Source organism: Aptenodytes patagonicus, chromosome 18 (genome assembly GCF_965638725.1).
Source record: "Aptenodytes patagonicus chromosome 18, bAptPat1.pri.cur, whole genome shotgun sequence".
NCBI lineage: Eukaryota > Metazoa > Chordata > Aves > Sphenisciformes > Spheniscidae > Aptenodytes > Aptenodytes patagonicus.
The window spans coordinates 13,491,922-13,513,304 of NC_134966.1; the positions used below are offsets into that span (position 1 = coordinate 13,491,922).

General features: G+C 40.6%; 2 protein-coding genes across 10 annotated transcripts; both read left to right on the top strand.

The window, feature by feature from the left end:
• Positions 1-683: 683 nt before the first annotated feature.
• LOC143168728 (beta-1,4-galactosyltransferase galt-1-like) lies at positions 684-10,023 on the top strand. 2 transcript variants are annotated; one of them, XM_076355475.1, is made up of 2 exons: positions 684-808; positions 7,888-10,023. In XM_076355475.1, the coding sequence occupies exon 2, from the start codon at positions 7,949-7,951 to the stop codon at positions 9,263-9,265; it is 1,317 nt and encodes a 438-aa protein (XP_076211590.1). In that variant the 5' UTR covers positions 684-808; positions 7,888-7,948; the 3' UTR covers positions 9,266-10,023. The 2 variants fall into 2 exon arrangements, with proteins under 2 accessions (XP_076211590.1, XP_076211589.1); XM_076355474.1 differs by lacking the exon at positions 684-808 and adding an exon at positions 4,437-4,531.
• A 780-nt stretch (positions 10,024-10,803) lies between these two features.
• LOC143168818 (uncharacterized) lies at positions 10,804-19,850 on the top strand. Of its 8 annotated transcripts, none has more exons than XM_076355719.1 (4): positions 11,909-12,066; positions 13,019-13,096; positions 14,739-14,983; positions 17,567-19,850. In XM_076355719.1, the coding sequence occupies exon 4, from the start codon at positions 17,567-17,569 to the stop codon at positions 18,920-18,922; it is 1,356 nt and encodes a 451-aa protein (XP_076211834.1). In that variant the 5' UTR covers positions 11,909-12,066; positions 13,019-13,096; positions 14,739-14,983; the 3' UTR covers positions 18,923-19,850. The 8 variants fall into 8 exon arrangements, with proteins under 8 accessions (XP_076211830.1, XP_076211832.1, XP_076211835.1 ...); XM_076355721.1 differs by having other exon boundaries at positions 11,921-11,944; XM_076355715.1 differs by lacking the exons at positions 13,019-13,096; positions 14,739-14,983 and adding an exon at positions 10,804-11,366 and having other exon boundaries at positions 11,785-11,944.
• Positions 19,851-21,383: the final 1,533 nt, after the last annotated feature.

Below are 21,383 nucleotides of genomic sequence, written 5' to 3' on the forward strand. Positions count from 1 at the left end.
GGGTTTTTTCCTGTATATATTTATGGAAAGGGAGAGGTGATGTGGGGCACACACACGGACAGTGAACACAATTCACACTCGGGCTTATGCCCAACTGCCAAGCTTGGCATGCACTATGAGGGGCATAGGGCTCCAGCAGCCCTAAAGAGATCACCAAGTGATGATTATGTCTGAGTTTAAAACTTTTTAAATTTGCTGAATTTTTGAACTGAGAAAAGGGGGAATGAGAGAAGAAAGGGCCTTAAGGGGGGTTTTGTTGTTGGGGTTTTTTTATTTTTTTCTTCCAGTTATTATTTTGTAAATCTTTCTCATGAGCTAATTTCTTTGCCTATGCTTTAAGGTAAATGGTCCAAGTGATTCCTTTGTGTCTTTAAGTGAGCCCTTTAGTCTCCCTTCTTACCTGTCTTTGAACTTCATTGCTTCTCTCTTACCTTTTACTAGGCAGAATAATCAGAAATGCTCAGTGAACTTTCCGTTTCCACAGAAACACTAGAAACTTGTCAGTGTATTTCAGGATGTTTTTTTAACCTGTTCAAACATTCCTCTCTCTCTAGTTAATTAACAATTAATGTAGCCACCAAGGAAAGCTGTGCCAGGAAAGAGGGACGTATTGGTACAAAGTCCAATTGACAATGGCCTGGTTCCTTCTGCCAGTTATTTACAAAGTCACAAAGGATCAGACTGAGAGACACGCCGCTTGCTGACTCCTACTCTTCCTTCAGCTTAGTAATCTCCTAACATCACGATAGGGGCCAGGAGAAGAGACCTCCTAGAATGAAGATTTCACTGAAGAAACTGGAAGTCAAAGGTAAGTATAGAAGTTTGGAGTCACCTCCATCTATGAGGTGACACAGTGCCTTTAGAAAATGAGAAGAGAACTCCAGGCATGAGCACAAGCCCTTTGGAAAATCCATAGTTCCCAGGGCAAATTGATGCTGCTCTGGTGTTGTGGTACAGTTCTCTGAAAGTAAATGTGAAGTCTTAAAGGTGAAAGACTTTTTCTCTAATAATTTTTTGGTTTGGTGTTGGTGGTTTGGTATTTTTTGTTGTTTTGTTTGGTTTTTTTTTTTTTAAGTAACTGGCCTATATGATGAGCATATATGTTGAGTTCTTGTACCTCAGTTAAAAAGGAAGTACCTTTTTAAAGCATTCTGTCAGGGCCTTGTGGGTTCAAATTGCCCAAATGGCCCTGACTAGCCCCACCTGGGACCCTCACGCCCCTGCCCATGGGCCCAGGAGCCCATTTAAGCTCAACTCTAGGCCCTCAGCCCCTGCCTGAGCTATGCCAAAGGAGGCTCAGGCCCATACCCCATAGACCCTGCGGATCCAGCCCCTGACCAGCAGACTGGTTTCCTGGCTTGACTTTGGTCCTGCCTTGTCCCTGTGGACCTGCCCAGCAGCCACCGGACCAGACCTGATCTGACCTGTGGGTTGGCTTCCCAGCTTGGCCTCAGACCTGTCTCATCCCATGGACTTGCTGGGTGGTCTGGATGGGGGTTGACCCTGGTGTGGTCCTGAGTGTGGCCAGCCCTGCTTGCCTCACTCAGGTACTGAGGGACTGGGCCCTGGCTGCTGAGGCCCCTACCCCACCAGCTGTCCTCTCCCCCTCAGGTGCCAGCTGCTTGTCGCTTGCAGAGCCACCAGCCCTCGCTGCTCTCTGACAGGTTCTGTGTGATTGTCTCTACACTGAGAAATGGAGGCATCCACAGCTGCTCTGAATTCTAGGCCCAGTTTATGCCTTTTCTGAAGGAAAAAGAAAAAAACTGAGGAGGAGGGAATCAGAAACGTGTGTTTCCCACTAGCAAAAATACTAAACATTTCTAAAACTGCACAGTGGCATAGGATTTTGCAAGAACAGATGTGTGGGGAGATAGGATGAGGAAAGAGTGGGTTGTTGTTATGTACAGGAAGAGAAAACAATGACAGAATGGCAATAAGAGGTTGCTTAACCCTCTGAAACAGGTTGTTTAGCAAGAAAAATCACACTTTTTTGTTTAAATAAAAGGCAAAAAGAATACCAGAGAAAAAGATGAGAATTAAGCTGCTGCCCAGCTGTGTTACTTCATTCATCTTGATAATTTTGTACGACACAAGTATAAACTAATTTCACTTTTGTTTCTGCCAAGGTTTCCTCTCTAGTTCATATGTACTGGTTGCAGTCACCAAAGAATAATGTGCCACTAGTGTTATAAATTCCATTGTCATTATTACCTAAAGAACTTTTAGTACAATTAAATAAAACACACAGGAAGTGCAAGATAGTATAAGACACAACAGAGTGGATAAGATAGTGCCAAGTATTTAATTTCCTTTTGAATTACGTAAATGCAAATTATTAGTGTAGGGAAATTACTAACATTTGATTATTAGGAAAACACAGTTGGCAGACAAATTTAACTGACAAAATTCTGTTTAATATGAATCTTTCTTGTGCACAGAAAAGCCACAGACAGCTAGTTAAAATTGTCTTAGTGCAGACTTTTCTAGTTCTCACACTAAAACCAAGAGACTTGTTTTAAGATTTCCAGTCAGGTGGCTACAGTGTTCGCCTGAAAGTTCTCTAGAAGTGACTGTGTGTACACTGCAGCTCTTGCTGCTCAAGTGCTTAACCACCTGAATCTTCTCAGGAGGGAAAAACCAAGACGACTGTAGTGCCTTTAGGGAGGGGTCCCTCTTGACGTTAGTCTACTGAAGATTATAATTAATATTAGATAGCTGTAGTATTATTCACTCTAAACCTTTTTTAAAAAACAAACAAAAAAATTTAAAACCTTACCTAAAGCTCTTATAACATATACATTTAGTGATAACCGGGAAAAAAAGTTATTTATTGGTGTGGTTTTGAAAACTTCATTTTCTGTAAATGAGAAATTCAGAGATTGTGATAGTTTCTTAGTGACATTTATTGCTTATGCTGCTGAGCAGTAAAAACAAGCTGAATACAGGGAAGATTTTACTGCATTGCTAACTAAACACTTTAAGTCCACACTTTTTCCAGAAATTAGCAATTTGGTTCCATCGACTCACATGCACCGGATTACACAGGCTAACCACTTAAAACTGTGCTATTCCAGTCTGTGTATCTAGCACCTGAACAATCTCTGGGACCAGAATGACAGCCTCAGCCCTACTGAGTATTGAGTAGTGTTGTGGTTTAACCCCAGCCGGCAACTAAGTCCTACACAGCCGCTCGCTCACTCCCCCCCCGGTGGGATGGGGGAGAGCATCGGAAGGGTAAAAGTGAGAAAACTCGTGGGTTGAGATAAAGACAGTTTAATAGGTAAAGCAAAAGCTGCACATGCAAGCAAAACAAAAGACAGGAAAAGTGGTGGTGATTAATGTGAATGTATTGGAAAGTGTGGGGACCTGGGCATGATGTAGATGGTATAGAATAAGGGGTGGATACTCTCTTGGTTTTGGCAGGGATAGAGTTAATTTTCTTCCTAGCAGCAGGTATAGTGCTGTATTTTGGACTTAGTATGAGAATAATGTGATAACACACTGATGTTTTCATTGTTGCTAAGTAGTGCTTACACTCGTCAAGGACTTTTCAGCTTCTCATGCCCTGCCAGGTGCACAAGAAGCTGGGAGGGGCACAGCCAGGACAGCTGACCCAAACTGGCCAACGGAATATTCCATACCATGGGACATCATGCTCAGTACATAAACTGGGGGAAAGCTGGCCGGGGGGGCCGCTGCTCGGGGACTGGCTGGGCATTGGTCGGCAGGTGGTGAGCAATTGCATTGTGCATCACTTGCTTTGTATATTCTATTATTATTCTTACTATTACTATTTTACTTTATTTTATTTCAATTATTAAACTGTTCTTATCTCAACCCATGAGTTTTCTCACTTTTACTCTTCCGATTCTCTCCCCCATCCCACTGGGGCAGGGGGAGTGAGCGAGTGGCTGTGTGTGGCTCAGTTGTTGGCTGAGGTTAAACCATGACGTGATTAAATACTAAGTTTTATTTCCTGGTCTCACAACTGTGCACACAATTGCTGTGTTGATTTCATGTCTATAAAGTGGAAGAGATAATCTTAACAGAGGACTAACCTTACCCAAAAGCTCCTCTGAAAAACACAGTGGGCTATTTAAGATTAGACTGTTGAAACACATTAGGATACAGCTGATCTAATGGAAAGTATTTAAAACCTGATCTAGATAAATCTCCAAGAACATACACACAGACACCATAAATAGAAGAAAATGGTCATCTATCATTCTCCCAGTTAACAAATATGACTGTTGAGAGGCTGAGATGGTATAAACATCAATTGAAGAATGTATCATTCAATTAACTCAAAGTTGTTTATGTGAGAAAATGACAGAAAGCAAACTGATTTGCCGTACAGGAAGCTAACGAAGTCACGGGATTTCCCACAGACGGTCCAAAGAACTAGTATAATTGTAGAGGAAGCAGATGTTGGGGAACAAGCAAGGTTGCAAGGTCTCTCATTTCAGTGGGAGCGTAAGGCAGAATTGGAGCACTGGAAAGCATGAAGTGCTAGACAAAGAGGCTTGAAACTGTGAGTAAATAAACTATCGTTTGATTCCTCTTACGTTCAGGAGGGCATGATTTTGCACGTTCTGGTGAAATATCAAGACTGCACATAACAAACAAGGACTCCATTATTTTCTTTTTACGTAACAACTGAAAAATGCTGAGGTGTTGTCTATTCCAGGCAAAATGGGTGACAGTGTTTTATAAGCTTCACTAAAACAGTTACTAAAAGCAAGGGTCTTATTGGTTGTATGACTAAGTTTCTTGAACTTTGTTGGTATAACATACCTTGCAGTAAAACGTTCTCTACCGGTTTCATCTCTGTACTGCAGAGTGGTATAAACCTAAACAGGCAGAGAGGGTCCAGAGTTGCTAATATATTTTAAAACTCCTTTTTTAAAGAGGAGGGATATTTTTCAGTTTCAGAGCACACAAAATATTTTCTTCAGTAACAGAGACCATAGTGGTATCAGACATGGTGAAATACCAGTCATTTGCTCAACATTGGAATGTCATCTTCCATGAAGTGAGGCTTTGCCGACATGTTCATTTGAACAAAGGACGGTACTACTCATTGTTGTTAGTCTAAAAATAAGCTGTTAGGATGAATTTGCATTGCCCAAATTGGGTAACATATGCATACAAAATTTGTGAAGAGAAATGATATCAAAAGTTTGTTTGCACGTAGTTAAAAATGGACAACAGAATGTTTCACCTAGGAGACATGATGCAAAGGAACATTTGAGTGAACTTCCTGCTTTGTGTAACTTGCACATAAAACTAAGATGGAGACTTCTGTGCAGACGGACAGGAATTGCTCTCTTTTTACATTGGCTAGAAAGTAGTGGTGTTCCAAAAGGAAGAGGGGATAAATGAGAGTACTTGCCATGAGTGGATTTTAACATTAGGTCTTTATTGCAGGAAGAGACTACTAGTTTTCTAATATTTCTTAAATCTTAAAAATGAAATTTTCATGTAAATTTCCCAAGCCTAATTTAATAGGAAATTTTTAAGGCATATTGCTGCCTGGTGTAAGACTGACAGTTGAAAACATATTTCACCAGAACAGTGTAATGATTTTTGCACTTAGCATCTGTATAAAAAAAAAAAAAAAAGGACCCTGTATTTCTGTAAATAAACGTGACAGACATTAATGATGAGGAATTTTATCAGTGCTTTGTTTCATCTCACCCTTTAGTAAATTTGTCCCATCTCTTATGCTGTAAATCATCCTCCCCTGAAAAGTTTATATCAGGATTCTTTGATTTTCTCTACTTTCCTCAGTCACTTTGTTGTTCTCTTAGATGGTAAGATTGGACCCATAAACTACTCTACTTTCACAACTTCATTGAAGCTCCTGTCCTCTGTCCTTGTTACATGCCTCTCAATCTTCAGACCTATTCCCATCTCTGTGAAGAATTCTGTTGATTTCTTCCAAGAGAACACTGACAGCTAAATCCCACCTCCAAAGTGGGGGGAGAGAGAGAAAAAAAAAGGGGGGGGGGGGAGAATAAAAACAATTGTGGATAAAAAACAAGAACTAGAACTTGAACTGACTATTTTTCCATGTTGTTGTTGGCTTCTTTTTCTTTTGTGGTTTTTTTCTTTCCCTGAAGTTTGCTGTAAGCATTTTTCAACCCCACTTCCCTGTTAATACTCTTATGAAAAAGAACACCTCACTCTAAAATATTCTTTCTCTTAGTTTTCTAATAGACAGCATGTTAGTAATTGTAAGTGATTTCCAATCCAAAAATAGGAATAACAATAAGTATTTGAAGAACTTTGGTGCAAGCTGATAACTGATGATGCAGCCCTACTTTTATATATATTGTCATCTTTTCTATGCAAATATCACTTGCAAGGTCCTGCTTAGCTACTAGTGAGCTAATGACAAAATGCATATTTGGATTTTATTGGTTAATTGAGGAGGCAATACTAGAAGTATTTAAAGCAGATGAGGAGACATCTTCTGCAGAACTGAGTAACTTTAAACTTTGTGAGCATATTAGGAAAACTATTCTGCACATGCGGTGTAATCTTAAAATTGGTGAATACCAACACTTGCATGAAAGTGGAAGATGTACAACTTACATGACAATTTGCAGAGAGCAACACAAGATTTTAACTTTAGAGAATGGGTCATTACACATCATTCAAAATAACTTCTTATGTTTTTTGAGGTCAAAAAATGAAAAAGAACAGTTGAGGTACATCTTGGATTTGCAAATTACACCAGGCAGCAGTGCTTTCATCATGTTCTTCAAACCTAGTACTCTGAAGTCAGAATAGAGCTGCAACTAAAGTGGCACTTTTGTGCATAATTAGAAAGCGGCTGTTATTCAGCTGAGATTGAGTGCATACAAAAGAGGACAGAACACCTATGAATGGTACAGACAATGGTTAATTTTTCTGATGCATTGTTGTGATGTGTCATATTATATCACGTCCTCATGGCTTCTCATAGAATAAAGCAAGGTTTGGTTTAGTTTGGTTTTGTCTTAACTTGCCTTCCATCTGCTTGATGGTTTAAGCATGTGTAAATATTGAGCTGTGATTGTGTACTGAAAATCTTCACTTTGTAGTCTGATTTGGTAACATCTTGGATAACTTGAAGTTTCCATGGCAAGGTTAAAAAGTTCAGTAGTGCATGTGGTCCCAATGAAGGGTCACAATATTCACACAAAGTCCTACTGAAATCAACTGCTGATTTAGAACTGTGGTCTGAGACTTGGCACCTTTAGTGGCAAAAGCAATTTACATTTAAGGTAATCTCAGCCACCTGAACAACTGTAAAGGTCATTCTTTTCAAACCTCTTTTCCTACATAGTGTTGAATACCATAGGATCCTACTAGGCTCTGAAAATACACTAGGCTCTGGAAACATTTTCTTTGTGACTTGGGAATCAGGACACTGAGAGACTGTGACAGGACTACTCCTACCCAACACAAAGGAATGCCGTTTGAATTTGTGTTCACAGCACCTTTTTTTAGGAAGAAGAGGGGAAAGGATAACTCTAGTTTTACAAGCTTCTCAGAATAGCAAAAGATAAAGAATGTGGGTTTTCACTAACATAAAATTTCTTCCAGGCCTCAAAGTGATTCAAATTACACTATATCACCATTACTGTATACCAAAATAGCTGAAACTGTTGCACTGGGCCCAATTGTAGAGTAAAATATAATAAAGTTCGGAATGAGGAGGTGTAAGAGATCTCTACATTTTTTCCAAACCTGTACAAAAAGTCAGGTCTTCATACTAAAGTTTGAAGTATCAAAACAGTAACTAGTGTGTTTAAGAGAATACAGTTCAATACAAAACATATTACTTCTTTTTGGCAAATCACTGAAAGAGTGCTTTTTTGTGTGTTTGTTTTATTTTAGAGAAAGTGAATAGAAGACTGAGTGTAAAGGTCTGTTACGTTCCAAATTGTGAAATTCAGCAATGTTACACTGTGGAAAAAAACATATTTGTGGTGGTGTTGCATGTATTTTTTTTGGAAGCATTTTAATCTGCTCCTGGAAAGATCTTCAGCTACAGAATAACATAACTAGAAAATTCTTCCCCCAGGCAACAACTGCCAGTCCAGCAGGTCAGCTTTGTAGGGGAAAACCTGCTCAAAATGCAATAACAGCATTAAAAGATAACAGAACTTTTATTATATCCCCATACTTTGATGACAGAGAAAGCAAAGTCACTCGTGTGATTGGGATTGTTCATCATGAAGATGTAAAACAACTATACTGCTGGTTCTGCTGTCCACCCGATGGAAAGATATATGTATCAAAAGCAAAAATTGATGTTCACTCAGATAGATTTGGATTTCCTTATGGTGCAGCAGATATAGTTTGTTTGGAACCCGAAAACTGTGATCCAACACATGTATCAATTCATCAGTCTCCACATGGAAATATTGACCAGCTGCCAAGGTTTGAAATTAAAAACCGCAAGGCTGAGACCTTTTCTGTTGACTTCACTGTATGCATCTCTGCCATGTTTGGAAATTACAACAACGTTTTGCAGTTTATACAGAGTATGGAAATGTACAAGATTCTTGGGGTACAGAAAGTGGTGATCTATAAGAACAACTGCAGCCATCTGATGGAGAAAGTCTTGAAGTTTTATGTGGAAGAAGGATCTGTAGAGATAATTCCCTGGCCAATAAACTCACACCTCAAGGTTTCTTCTAAATGGCACTTTTCTATGGATGCAAAAGACATTGGCTACTATGGACAAATCACAGCTCTAAATGACTGTATATACCGTAACATGCAGAGAAGCAAGTTTGTGGTTCTTAATGATGCTGATGAAATAATTCTTCCCCTTAAGCACCCAGACTGGAAATCAATGATGAGCAGTCTTCAGGAGCAAAACCCAGGGACTGGCATTTTCCTCTTTGAGAACCATATCTTCCCAGAAACCATATCTAGTCACATGTTCAACATTTCATCCTGGAATACTGTGCCAGGTGTTAACATATTACAGCATGTTCACAGAGAGCCTGACAGGAAAGATGTTTTTAATCCCAAGAAAATGATAGTTGATCCACGAAAGGTGATTCAGACTTCAGTCCACTCTGTCCTACGTGCTTATGGGAACAGTGTGAATGTTCCCATGGATGTTGCCCTCATTTATCACTGTCGGGTGCCCCTTCAAGGAAACCTTCCCAGAGAATCCCTCATCAGGGATACAACACTGTGGAGATATAACTCATCATTAGTCATGAATGTTAACAAGGTGCTATATCAAACCGTACTGTAAGCTCAAAAGTGAAACCTCGGTTATAAGGAGAGACAGTGGAGAGCTACCCATATCATGGAGAGGCAGAGGATATCATTTAAAGGTCACGTTAAAATCACTTCCATGGGAAGTTTACATCTTACAGAGATTTAGGAGAACAGCCCTTTTATGTACTGTGCAAAGGTAAATGCATTTCATTTGTGAACTGAATCAAAATATCCAGGGAAGAGATTTTCAAAACCAAAAAAAATTATTTGATCCAAGAAGGATGGTTGAGGCCTCAGTCCACTGTTTTCTAGAGATGTTTGCATATGGTTGGGAAGAGCCTGATGACATTGTTGTTACATGTCTTTGCAGGAAATTGGTGTGACATACCTCTCACCAGGGATACATCCCTTTGGAGATACATTATACATCTTTGGCTCTGAAAGTTAACTCTGTTGGGTATTCTACAATTTTAAGTGCAGCAATGAAATGTAAAGATGTTGCAATAGGCATTTAATGCTATGTTTTCCCCAACAATAAATGCACTGTATATTTAAGATCATCTATTACTCACGGGAATGAAGGTCTGTAATTTATGGCCTTCACCACGAGAAAAAATCCCACCATAGAACTCTTCCAAATGCCAACACTATTTTGTTGTAGGAATGATTCAACTAGCAATGGCTGTCTCTAAAAAGTAAAAGTACAGGTGTAAACGACTGGATTTTATCATTATGTAATTATCAAATTTCCCTTTACTTGTTTTTAAATTGATTTGCATTTTGAAAACATAACGGCTTGCTTGCGTTTCTCCATTTTAGACAAGTTAATTAGACGAACTGACAGTTAAACGTTGGGGTCGAATCCAGGGACCTCCCCCAGCAAGGTACGGCCCTACTGCGCTGTCTGCGCTATTCCTTCCCGGGATGCCGTGTGCGGGGGGCTCTCCCCGGGACACGGCACGTTGGCCAGGGTGAACGGCGCTCCCGGAGTCGTCGGGGCGCGGCTCAGGCGCGGGGTGGGCACGCCCTGCTCCCCGAGCGGCTCCGCTGGCCCACCGGAGCAGATCGGCGGCTCCGCGCCCCGCCCCGCCCCGCCGCTGGCTTGCGACACGGCCCCGCCCGCGTCAGCGTCCCGGGACCGGCCGCCGCGCCGCCCCACCTCGCGGTCTTGCGCGGGGCCTCCCCGGCAAATGCCCTGGGGAACCTGCGACGGTGGCGGGAGCGACCGGCATTCGCCTGGCGCGGCCTGAGCGGCGGGGAGGGCCGCGGCCGCGCACTCTGGGAGAGCGGCCGGTCCCGGGGAGCGTGGCTCGCCGCGGGCTTCCCGCCGGCCCCGGCCGACTCCCCGCTGTTCGCCGGACGGCTTACTGGGGCCGCGCTCTGGCGGAGCCACTGCCCGGTGGCGCTCGCGGACCGCCGGTACCGGCGCCGTGCGCAGCGAGCCGCATGGGGCGGCACCCGAACGGCCCGGTGCGCCGAGACCCCAGCTGCGGGCGAGCAGTGCGTGGGTGTGTGCGAACAGCTCCACCCGGATCGGCGGGGGGCAGGGGCCCTTCCAGACGCACGGCCCGGGCGGGGGCCCGCAGGGTCTCCCCACGCCGCTCGCTCTCCCGCGGACAGCCGCCGCCGCCTTTCCGGGCGGCAGGTGACAGGATCGAGCGTCCCCGCCTTTCCCCGGGCCGCCGCAGCAGAGAGCCTGGCGTAGCCGGCAGGGGGGTAGTCTGGCGGCTGCCGGTTTCGGTGATGTAGAGGGAGGCGGGGAGGGAGCACGAGGGCTCCGGTAGCGCCGGCCCAGCCTCGCGCCGCGCCGCTTTCGCAGTTGTGCTTGCACGGGGCTCCGGCGACGGACGCATCGCTGCCCCGCTGCCCTCCCCCCGCGCCGGGAAAGGCGAACCCGCGGGACGGAGGACCGGGGGGAGCGGGGAGAGGCGCGCTGCTGTTGGCGTATTCGTCTGGTCAAACTGCTGGGACCAAGGAGGGTCTCGGGCTGCGGCTCCTGCTCAGGATCCCGTAACTGGCATCACTTGCAGAAGAGGCTCGGCAGGCTCGGGATTTTATTTCCACTCAAGAAATAGCAAATAAGACGGTGGTCAGCTGTAGCATTATTTTTCGGTACTGGTGCTAACTGCTTAACGGTAAGTTAAAGGTATATATTAATTGTACAACCCAATTTTTTGAAGTCTCCGTCTGAATGCACTCCAAGCCTGGAATTTAATTTTAGATTTAAAGAATGCATAACTCCTCGAAAGAGTGGTTTCAGCGTGTCTTGTGGGTTAACCCTGGTAGGTGGCTAAGCCCCACACAGGCGCTCGCTCGCTCCCCCCCCCCGGTGGGATGGGGGAGAGAATCGGAAGGGTAAAAGTGAGAAAACTCATGGGTTGAGATAAAGACAGTTTAATAGGTGCGCAAGCAAAGCTAAATAAGGAATTCATTCACTCCTTCCCATCGGCAGGCAGGTGTCCAGCCATCTCCAGGAAAGCAGAGCTCCATCACGCGTAACAGTGACTTGGGAAGACAAATGCCATAATGACGCGTGTTTCTTTGTTCCCGCAGCTTTTATTGCTGAGCATGACGTCATATGGTGTGGAATATCCCTTTGGTCAGTTGGGGTCAGCTGTCCTGGCTGTGCCCCCTCCCAGCTTCTTGTGCCCCCCTGCTCCTGGGACGGGGAGGGGAGGAGCAGCATGAGAAACAGAGACGGCCTTGGCGCTGTGTAAGCACTGTTCCACAACAGTTAAAACATGTGTGTTTTAAACACTGCTTTGGTCACAAATCTGAAACGCAGCACCTGACGAGCTACTATGAAGAAAATTAACTCTGTCGCAGCTAAAAAAAGTACAGTGTGAAAGACAAAAAGTTGAAATAACAATCTTTTAAATGTTATGCAATTTTTATTTCTCCTGATCTATTTCTTTTCAAAGGACACAAAGTCTAATTGTTTACAATAGGAGAAATTTGGCTTAGGGATGCACAGCAGATTATAACGGAGAAGTTTGAGTGTACAGGGAAATGTGTGGTTTGCCCGTTCTAATGGCACAAATTAAGTATATGGCAACACTGTATATTGGTCTGGCTTACCTTCTTTGTATTTAGAATAGAAATGGCCAGCTTAATTTCTTTAGAGCAATATTTTATGAATAGTGGAATAATACTGCCCTCAGTTTAATCCTTCAAACAATATGCTTCTGACTTTGGATCATATAAGAGAGGAAGGACATTGGTGTTTCAAAGAGTCTTTCTGAAAAATACAAGCTATCAAAAGATTAGCAACAGACAATCTAGATAAAGATAGTAAATGATTGTTAGTCTTTGGCATTTTTATTTCTATTTAAGCACCAGTGGTTTGTGTTGTCACTTTTGGCAAAAAACATAAAGCAGAGAATAGAGAATAACTTTTTCCAAAAATAATAAATTAATAAGGCTATTTGTTAGTGGTCCCTTTTTAGTTAGACCCTGGATAACCCAAGGATTAGGCTGTTTATTGTTCCTATACTACTGAATCTAATACTGTATATTATCAACTGAAACTTTGCAGTCACCTCTTGTCAATTGCCCCTTATCCTCACCCTAGATCGGGAGATAAAGTAATAAGCTGAGAGTTATCAAAAATTAAATTCAATGTAGACATTGCGAAGATACTGAAATGAGCAGCATAAAAGGTCTTCAGCTGTCTCAATGCAAAGAAAACAAATTACAAAGGAAAGCCACAATGCAGAGAACATGGGGGAGATTAATAATGATCTAGGAATGGCTCTGAACTAAATTAGCACTTTGTTCCACCTTTTAGTAAGGACAATGCTAATTGTGGAGGTCTAAGGAAAGATGATGGAAAAGAAGGTCTGAAAATAGAAGTGGTACAGCAAAGGTAAAAACAACATTCCAGTTGGAAGGTGATACTGAATAATTTCCATTCCAAAATTCTAAGAAAATAGACAAGCTATTGAAGAACCTATAATGGGTGTTTAATTAATGTGTTGTGAGCATAGTGTTACAATGTGGCAAAAGAAAGCATGAGTGGTTCCTTGGTTGAGGAAGGGGGGGGGAAAAAGATGATTTAAGTACACACAAGTTTGTAAGTGCAATCTTGGTCACATACAAGGTTTTAGAGTAGATTTTAGAAGGACTATGACAAAAGAAATAAGGAGAAATGTGATTAATTTGAGCAACCTGATCTAGTGAAAGATGTCCCTGCCCTCCCCCCCCCCCCCCCTCCCCGGGGGGGGTGGAACTAGATGATCTTTAAAGGTCCTGTCCAACCCAAACCATTCAATGATTCTATGATTCTAACTGGGACAAGAGTTCTTTATTATGACCTTGCTGTAGAAGAAAACATATTGTGTAACTGCACTTGGCTGAAAGACTGAGTAGATGTGTTAATCTTCGGCTGATGACAAGCTCAGATGTATCTGTGCAATGTGATGCATCTGCAAAAAATATGATCCTAGCGTACATTAAGAAAGAAAATTTCCAGCAATGATGAGGGCTTATCACTGTCATGTGCGAATGGACGAGGAACAGAGATTTCTGGTCTCCTGTGCTAGAGATTAATTGAAACTGGGCCAACTGCACAGAAGCAACTGGTCAAGGAAGAGTGTTTTTTATGAGATGGTATTAGAACAGCCTGTCTTGTTTGATGAAAAAGTAGCAAATATGAAGACTAGGAGGTGATATGACTGCATATGCAATAGGGAGAAATAAAGGCACTTTACTATTAAGGGGAATACAGAAAAAGAACAAAGTGGTACAAAGTAGCCATTGATACCATTAGCTAGATTTAGTATTAAAACAAGTCTGCATAATTTGTATCATGTTATACCTCAATAGTAATTGGAATTAAAAGACACAAAACCAGAATGAATTATTGTTGTTATTATTGTTATTATAAAATAAACTCTTTTAAATATGCTGGAAACATTTTTGAAGTTAAAATTTGCCAAGTACTCTCTATAGTGAGGAAATATAAATGTAATGTTCCTAATTAATCTGACTATATATTTTCTGACTACCTATCTGTGCTGTTAATTTCAGGGGATCAAAATTCATGAGTCACGTGTTGGGAAAACTATGAATTTCACTCCTCAAATAATTACGTATTTCTTTTCTTTAAGATTCTGTGTTCTGGTGTGTCTTGAGTTCTATGTTTTGCTCTTTTTCTCTGCTTCTAGAACTTGCTGTTGTTTCAGATCTCTCTCACAGTTCCTCATCAGAATCTAAAATTTACCTATTTTAATTAGGCCTATAGTATGTTACTAAAAAATTATTGCCCAAGAAATACAGATATATAGTATATTTTTCTAGTTCTCTTTAAGTATGTGTGTGAACTGCGGATATATCAACATGCAGGATTAATTTCCAGAAGGAAACTTCAGTAGCCTTAAAAAAATCACCCGAGCGCCTAGGTTTGATTTGCTTCAACAACTCCACACTCACATTTGTAATTTAGATTAAGTTCTTGGGAGGCAACTGTATGCTTTGCTCAAGAGAAGGAAAACTTGTTCTTCTGGTAGGTGTGGCTGCTGTTCCTGACATTAAAGAACATCAACCATCTGAAATAAAATGTGTCAACAAGTGTCTTAGGTATTGTACCAGCATTTTTTTTTCTCAGTATTGTTCAGTATTGAACAATTCTTGCAATTTATCTTAAAAATATTTAAATTTGTATCTGGTCAGAATAAACAATTTGTAGATTATACCTTAGCAAAAAATAAATGGAGGACTGAACAGAACTTCACACAGCCATCTGCTTTAAAAGGTACTTTTTCCTTTCTGATATTCATTGTTCAAAACACAGTTGAAAAGATATATTTTTTTTTATTGTTCATTATTTATAGCCAGCAAAAGCAGAAGACATAACAGGTAATAAATTAGTTGTATTATTTAATGTTGACATGTTTTGATATTTCTTTAGTAAAACTATTTATTCTATAAGACTGAACAATATTTTAAGTCATAAATAGATGAGACTGAGGAAAAAATGTTAAATGTGACCTACTTTATGTTGTAACAATGCTAAAATATATAACAACCTGGGAATAAGAATGCTCGGGGGAAACTTTTTGTCTCACTTTAGAATGTTTAATAAAAAGACTTACAAAATTTGAGTTGTTCTCAGTCACAAATCTCCAGCAGAAAGTTGTATGACTGTAGCAGGCTCTTACCATGTATTTGCAGTTCTGCTCTAAATTGTAAGGACTTCTGGGGGGAACTCTCCATTTCAGAGACAGAAGAGTCAGTGCTGTCTGCTGTTCTGCTTTGTGTGCCTAGTGCCTAGTGTGATGTGAGATTTCTGGTGCCCTATGACTGTTCTGGTCTGTAAAGCAATTCCTTGGCAACTAGGAAAGGCTGCTATAAATCATATCAGCCTTGGCAAATGGGGCATTTTAAGGGGAATGTTGCGACCATAGTTTTCCTTACTCTGCTTTTTCAGGAAAGAGCAGTTGTGAAAATATTGCACATTATTCTGAAGGCGTGGGCAATTTATTTTTTGCCTAAACTCAGTTGAGATTCAGAAGCTAGATTGCTGTATTCAGAAGCTAGATTTTACTGGCTGGAAAATACTGTGTTTAAGCAGAAAGCCAGACCCTAGGGGAATTTTTCAAGCCAAGCAGTGAAGTTACCAGTGAATTTAGGCACTTCCAAAGTTATGAAACTGCTGAGTGTGATATCTGGATCAAAACTATGGATTTAGGTTCTTTCTAGTTTTGTATCTTTCTTACTTTTATTTGAAAATGCAAGTTTTCTGTTCCATCACAGAACAGTATCAAGATAGAGGCTCTCAAAATAGCTCTACACAATGTGTGACATGCAGAAAACAAGTATGAAATATTAGGTTTAATTATCATTTTAGAATAGACTGAGTAATATGCTTTGGAAAAAATATTGTTAGATATTTAGCATGTGCATACTCTCTGAAGATACTTAGATTACTAAGTACTTAAGCAAGTGATTTTATTAAGTGTCTTGAGAAGTAAATGAAAGGACAAGAAATATGAGAATATTCCAATATCTGCTACACCTATGACATTGCTACCTGTTTTAGCTATAAAATATATACTTAGAAATCTGAGTCTTTTAACGGTATGATGGTTTTTCTCAGCAGCTGGCTTTATGCAGCAATGACATGCCTACTAGAAACATTTTCTTCATCTTGTGCAATAGAATCAGTTTATTCCATCTTGGCATTTTACCCCACACTTCTTGCTGGCAGTCAGGGATACTCTCTTCTACCAGTCCAGTTTTCTGATCTAACATGAATTTGATTAATCTGGGGCACTCTTCTTCCAAGAATCCCTGTGATACAAGCAGGCCTTTGAAGAGACTTGCTGTCACCTTACTGTATATGGATCATATCTGGATGCCTAAAGATGAATTTGTAGAGGAAACTTTAATCTGAGCTCCACTTGCAGAAATTACTGCTTGAGAGTATCATGAGCTCCCTGTCAGGCATTAATACTTACTAGCATGAGTGCCGCTGAAGACTTTGGCCATACAGGTAGTCAGGGATGCCTATCTATTCCTGCAGCAGCAGCAAGAGTTTAAGACCTGACGCCCAAACCATGCCAGGAGCTGAGCCAGCATTAATGCAGTGTGAGGAAGCCCAGATATCTAGCAAGCATAATATGAGGCAACCTTCCCTGCAAGCTCTGCCTTGCACAGTGCTAAGTAGGGTAAAGCTGATAACTGAGAATAAGTTTTATACCCCCATAGATTTCGCCTGTCTTCTGCTGAATTGTATGAATTGACCTTCCTCTGTATGTATTGTCTCATTGGTGGTGAACTGCAAGTTAGGGAATTTATACATTAGAGATTGTATCTGGACCATCATGTGCAATCCCCAGTTGCCATGTTTTTTATGAACTTGATTAATTCTGTATACATTTAATTTCTATGTCTGCCCCTAACTTGTCTGTGAGAAGTCCAGTTGAGGGTTTTTTTGGTGTAAAATTTATATATACATGTAGGGGGGAAAAAAAAGCTTTTGTTTTGCTTTAAAAATTACTGCCTAATTATTTAATTGGATGTTCTAAAATTTGGATTAAAGAAAATAATGAATAAAGGCTCCTTGTTCTCCTGTATGTAGACCTCTATCATATCATCTCACAGAACCCTCAATGTACAGAAAATGTTCCACACACCTGACACAGAGGCATTCAGAGTATCATCCATCCCATTAAAGGTGTGTTCTGTGATTGATTTTTCATAAAAGCACAGTAGCTGGGTCTCTGATTAAGTCAGTGCACAGTGATAGAGATTTGCCCCCCATCTTGTTTGTGAAATTCTTGAGCAATGATCATGAGTCAATATAATCTCATACTACATATTTTCCTTTCTGCAGATGCGGCAGCATAAACTGCAAGGACAAAGAAATTTGCATCCACGTTTAGATACATTCAAAATGTTGTGTGGTGGGAAAAAATCTTACTTTGCTGCTGCTGTGTGCATTATTACTCTAACTTCAATGGTCACACTTTCTTATCTTAGGTTACAGAGACTTTCTCACCTGCCAAAAATAATTCAAGAAGGTAGCAGATGTAGAGGGAAAACTACCAGTAGCACAATAACAGCATTAAAAGATAACAGAACTTTTATTATATCCCCATACTTTGATGACAGAGAAAGCAAAGTCACTCGTGTGATTGGGATTGTTCATCATGAAGATGTAAAACAACTATACTGCTGGTTCTGCTGTCCACCCGATGGAAAGATATATGTATCAAAAGCAAAAATTGATGTTCACTCAGATAGATTTGGATTTCCTTATGGTGCAGCAGATATAGTTTGTTTGGAACCCGAAAACTGTGATCCAACACATGTATCAATTCATCAGTCTCCACATGGAAATATTGACCAGCTGCCAAGGTTTGAAATTAAAAACCGCAAGGCTGAGACCTTTTCTGTTGACTTCACTGTATGCATCTCTGCCATGTTTGGAAATTACAACAACGTTTTGCAGTTTATACAGAGTATGGAAATGTACAAGATTCTTGGGGTACAGAAAGTGGTGATCTATAAGAACAACTGCAGCCATCTGATGGAGAAAGTCTTGAAGTTTTATGTGGAAGAAGGATCTGTAGAGATAATTCCCTGGCCAATAAACTCACACCTCAAGGTTTCTTCTAAATGGCACTTCATGCAAGATGGAACACACATTGGCTACTATGGACAAATCGCAGCTCTAAATGACTGTATATACCGTAACATGCAGAGAAGCAAGTTTGTGGTTCTTAATGATGCTGATGAAATAATTCTTCCCCTTAAGCACCCAGACTGGAAATCAATGATGAGCAGTCTTCAGGAGCAAAACCCAGGGACTGGCATTTTCCTCTTTGAGAACCATATCTTCCCAGAAACCATATCTAGTCACATGTTCAACATTTCATCCTGGAATACTGTGCCAGGTGTTAACATATTACAGCATGTTCACAGAGAGCCTGACAGGAAAGATGTAATCAATCCCAAGAAAATGATAGTTGATCCACGAAAGGTGATTCAGACTTCAGTCCACTCTGTCCTACGTGCTTATGGGAACAGTGTGAATGTTCCCATGGATGTTGCCCTCATTTATCACTGTCGGGTGCCCCTTCAAGGAAACCTTCCCAGAGAATCCCTCATCAGGGATACAACACTGTGGAGATATAACTCATCATTAGTCATGAATGTTAACAAGGTGCTATATCAAACCGTACTGTAAGCTCAAAAGTGAAACCTCGGTTATAAGGAGAGACAGTGGAGAGCTACCCATATCATGGAGAGGCAGAGGATATCATTTAAAGGTCACGTTAAAATCACTTCCATGGGAAGTTTACATCTTACAGAGATTTAGGAGAACAGCCCTTTTATGTACTGTGCAAAGGTAAATGCATTTCATTTGTGAACTGAGACATGGTACCTTTGAAGAGTCCACGGTGATCAAGTGCTGGTTAAGAATTGGGTTCCTCAGGTAAAGTCTCTACTGCAACTTTGTAAGATGTGAGAGCTGAGGCACAGTGAGAAGATAGCTCTTTTACATGCCTATAACTATGAAATGGCATTATTCAAGGCCTAGGAAGTGACCATGAAGAAATCAGAAAGCTAATATACCAATTTCCAGCTTTCTCTCTTTTTCTTTTCCCATCTTCATATATGTTTTAGCTAGTACAATGAACCTGTAAACTACCTGAAGAAGGAATGAATTGATTTTTGGTTATTTGTATCTCTGAAGTACTTGGTGGATAAAAAAATACAGCTGTGCTTAGTGGTGCCTATTAAAAGATGGCTTGGGACAGCATCTCCCAGGTGGAGAGCTGCATTGGCATTAACACTGTAACTCATTATAATCACAGAGGCAGGATAAGAAAACACACCAGCTGTAGCACTGGAACTGTGACTTGTTAGAAGTATTTCTTCTTAAAAGACACAGGAATTTGTAGCAGAGCCATGAGTCATTTAATGATACCAAAGATCAATGCAGATGGTATTACTTCTTCTGGAAAATGTAAAATTAGTTTGTTTTCAATTAAAAAAAAAAAAATCAGTATTTCTCAACTGATTCAAATAATGCAAAAGGCTATAGACAGTTTTCAACCTATGTACAAAAAAATATAACTACAGTCATTAGTATTAAAGGTAACGTTCCTTAATTCTTGCAGTTTGTATGTCACTGTTTGGGTACAAGATTTGTATGTACCAAGTTGAGTAAAAGGTAAACAAATACATTGTGAAAATAACTGAGCAAAATCTACCAGTTTCAATTGTAAAAAAAGGAACCCCCTTATATTCTTGGAAATAGTGTTTGTTAAAGTGGTGATGTATTGTAACACTAAACATAGCTGTTGGAGTTTTGCTGCTCCAAATGATTGTTCAACTGGGTTTTTGAGACATGTAAGTTTAAGAAGAAGGATGATCCCTCTTTTGTTACCCACAGCTGTCCTGAATTACTTAAGCAGTAAGTGCTGAGTCATGTTGGAAAGCTTTAAAACAGAGGCAAGGGTTACAGATTGATGTTGAAGAAAAAGAGACTATTGTGAACTGAAAAGGCAGCTATTTCCAGGTGGAACGATGGATGGATGAACAACTACTTATGATACATAATAATTTTTTGTTTCTGGGACCTTGAAGCCTCATAACAAACTGTTTCTTCATTCATGAAAATTAGACATCAGGTGGATTTTAGTCCTTTATGTGATGGGTAAGTTGAATTATGTTGCTTCCTTGTGTAGGTGTAAGGGTACAGAAGCTGCATCTTTTCCAACCTTTATCTAAAAATAATGCCAAGTAGTTATTAATGTCTGCTGAAGGGTCAGATGGAAAGCAAAGCAAACAAAAAAACACTTGCTCACTGTAGTTTCACAATTTCAGTCATATTTTTTCTGTTTGCTGAGCCCCCAAAGCTATGTGCATTGTACTGATGTGGCAATGTATTAGAACCGTCCTATGAAGGGACATCTGGGGGCAGTGATAGTCTGATGCTTCAGTGTGTGACAGAGAAGTGTGTATGTGAGAGCAGGTATGCTTTTTTTAATTCTACACCAGTGTCATGTTTTCATTCCTTCATCTGTTTTGCGGTGGCACGTACCTATGCCCTTAAGGAGCTCTGTCATTAGGGGATTAGTATCATTAGCTAGCAAATGTCCAGGTGGAACTTTTACTTCGAAGTCTTCAAGAGACAGTCTATAAATAACTGTTTGCTAATTGTGTTTATAATAATCATCAGCTGCTATGTAACAGGCTAAAACTAAAAAGGTAGAAGAGCAGTGTAGTGTGTATTGGATGCTTCTCATGCTTTTCTGCTTGCATACTCTGGGACAATGCAGAAAAGGAGAATTTAGAGTTCTTAATTTGTTTAAAATTTTCTGCAATTTGTGAAATACTTGTGGCAGAATCTCTTTCCAACTACCACTTCACAGCTTTTAACAAACCGTCATATTTGCTTCACAGTGGCAGCAACATCTCCCAAAGTCTGTATCAACAAATTCTGGCAACTGTATTAACATCAAAGGTGCCTGCTGCAGTGGTACTATCTTGCTTGGCAAGAGATTCATTTAGAATTTTAGGCTCATGTAGTTTAGAAGGGGTGCATCTGGAAGTCCGACTCCCTGCCCAAAGCAGGGTAAGGTAGCATGGTTTGCTCAGGACTTTGTATAGGTAAACTGGATGCACAATCCCTCTCTGGG

Coding starts and splice junctions, on each gene's coding strand:
- LOC143168728 (XM_076355475.1), top strand. CDS start 7,949: ATGTTACACTGTGGAAAAAAACATATTTGTGGTGGTGTTGCATGTATT.
- LOC143168818 (XM_076355715.1), top strand. CDS start 11,810: ATGGTGTGGAATATCCCTTTGGTCAGTTGGGGTCAGCTGTCCTGGCTG. Junction 11,945..17,566: donor AGAGACGGCCTTGGCGCTGT/GTAAGCACTGTT, acceptor TCCTTTCTGCAG/ATGCGGCAGCATAAACTGCA.